The sequence below is a fragment of the Branchiostoma floridae genome, chromosome 15 (assembly GCF_000003815.2).
Source record: "Branchiostoma floridae strain S238N-H82 chromosome 15, Bfl_VNyyK, whole genome shotgun sequence".
Classification (NCBI taxonomy): domain Eukaryota; kingdom Metazoa; phylum Chordata; class Leptocardii; order Amphioxiformes; family Branchiostomatidae; genus Branchiostoma; species Branchiostoma floridae.
Genome location: NC_049993.1, coordinates 19,448,428 through 19,450,809, shown reverse-complemented (window position 1 = coordinate 19,450,809; position 2,382 = coordinate 19,448,428). Strand labels below are relative to the sequence as shown.

The 2,382-nt window shown below is 38.7% G+C and overlaps 1 protein-coding gene across 1 annotated transcript in view; it reads right to left on the bottom strand.

The window, feature by feature from the left end:
- Positions 1 to 1,985, bottom strand: part of LOC118431634 (sodium-coupled neutral amino acid transporter 9-like) — a 25,786-nt gene extending 23,801 nt beyond the window's left edge. The window contains exons 1-2 of the mRNA XM_035842875.1: positions 1,805 to 1,985; positions 911 to 964 (exon numbers count right to left, since the gene is read on the bottom strand). Of these exons, the coding sequence (XP_035698768.1) occupies positions 911 to 964; positions 1,805 to 1,941 (191 nt within the window). The 5' untranslated portion in view covers positions 1,942 to 1,985. The remainder of the gene's footprint in view (positions 1 to 910; positions 965 to 1,804) is intronic.
- Between the last annotated feature and the right edge of the window lie 397 nt (positions 1,986 to 2,382).

Here is a 2,382-nt window from a genome sequence, read left to right as displayed (position 1 = left end):
AGGGGGAAAATTTTACTTAATTGGGCAACATCAATTACATTTCTCGGTTTCTTGGTCCATAATGAAGGTAAAAATTTCAAAAGTGGAAAACATTAGACTAGGAGGAAAACTAAAACCCAACTGTGAAAAAGTCCCTGAAACTGTGTGTACCAAGGTACTTCATACTCAGACCTCGATATACCATAGGCATATGGAGGTTTGTGCAGTTAAAATTGGAGCTGTGCATGTATTACTGGTGTCTACCTGCACCTAACCTGCACTGGTCCATGTACTGGGTTTTATACATAAATGTCATATGTCTATTATGTAGGTGTATGGATTGTTATCAGCTGGATTGACTGTTACCACTTATAAACTTAAGTATAAATTAAAGAAAAAATAGCAATAGTTTTTGAAGTTTTAGAATGATCCATACTTAAATTCAGAGTAGTGCAGGTAAAATTTGCCTGGTGCAGGTAATTTTCAATGTTACCTGCACCAGTGTAGGTATGCTGAAAAAAGTATTTTGAGCCCTGATACTACATGTACATTGTACTTTCCGCTCTGACTCTGATTTCAGTGTAGCATTATTTTAGTCTTCAAGTCCAAATTAAGAACCAACAAATTAAATAGGAGGGACTTAGAGAGGAAATTTGGCAAACATTTATTGTTTGCTAGAAAAAGTGAAGAAAAAAACTTTCAAACTTCAGTACAGTTTACAATCAAGCTCCGTTCAAATCTGAGTTATGTATGTAAGTATCTAAGTGTGTCAAATGTCTTTCATTATGTGCGTGTAGCTATGAAGCTGGTGTATCTAATCTATGAAGCTGGTGTATCTATGAAGCTGGTGTGATGCACTGAAAGCATGGTTATACCAGTTGAAAAGGGATGGTTATAAAAAACATTCAAATGTGTCACTGTAACGTCATACCTGGATCTGCTCTTGTCATCCCCTTTGTTAGGGCTCTGTCCGGGAGAGGCCAACCTGTTGGAGTTATAAAACAATTTGTACATATTTCTTTCTTAGCATGGACTGGAGTGCAAGCATAGTTAGTCTGATTTAATCACACTTCTTTTTTATACAGCCCGTCTTATATTGCCGCGCGAGGGGCCAACCAGCCCCGGACAGCAGAGTTTGCGTTACAGTTACACAGACTACAGCAGAGTACTGAGTAGAGTTGAGGTTTTTTTTTTCCATTTCTTGAGTCAACTTGAGTGGACTTGCACATCGTTCTGTAGAGATGCACATATAACATGTCATAGACATTGTCTATGTTGATAAATGCCACATATTTTTGTCACAACAAGGAGGTGCGGTCACAATAAACATTGTAAGACGTGAGTAGATTTCTGTATCGTTGAGTAGAGTTGCATATCGTTTTAAGAGGTAAAGACATTGTGCATCTCTTCTAGGAGACCAGAGAGTCCGAAATCCCTACATATCAATGTCTGCTGTAGTAGGACGGCGTTGGCACAAAGTCAAGCCATTGAAAAACAACCCCATGTTTGTAAAGACACATGTACATCACAATATAAGACCTCATTTCCATAACAAATAAAAGTGTGTGGGGGAGGGAGCAAAACGGTTTTTTTACAGACATCTGCCTAAAGCAAGCTATATCTAGTATAACCAAGGGCGTTCTATCCTCCTTCCTAGAACTAAGAACATTCAGTTCTATTATAGTATGGAATCCAACAGGTTTTGAAGGACAGGGTCAAGGACAGGTGAAATTTTATCTGCGTCAGAAACATCATAACCTAGTTTTCCGGTTGAAAACAGTGGGCATAAAAACGTGATAGAAACATTCACACATCCACAACTTACGGTTCCATGTCATTCTCCTCATCCAGTAGACTCACATCCTGTATGGAACCAGCATTATTGGCTCCATTTCCCGAGAAATCGCCGTTTATTTCGTTTTTTCCGTCCCGAAAATTGTTGTCTTGCCCGGCGGCGGCCATCTTGTCTACATGTGACACGTCAGGTCAAAGGTCGTAGGACGGAAGGATAGTCTCGGATTTCAGACTTCTCAGTGGATTTTCAAGTCCCTCTTCGGATATAAAATTGATATTGACAGGTAACATTTGTTACTTAATCAAATGTTTATTTATAAAATGTACTTTTGTTGTCACCTCCATTAATTTTTGTCGCCACTTGACAGAGCAAGGCGATTTTTAAAGGCGAATTCTCGAAGTGCAGTATGAAAAGGTTGAAAATGTGTTTTTTTGCTTTTGGAAAAGCTGCGGAATTCTTTCAATTTATGACACCCTTTACCATTTATCGATGCAGTTTGTCATATCAAATATTTTTACATCCTTCAACGAATCATTATAGTGAAATTCGCCGTATACGGCAACTTTTGCAAACTGGATGCTTGGCCCCTCAAGAGTCTGAAGTTCCAG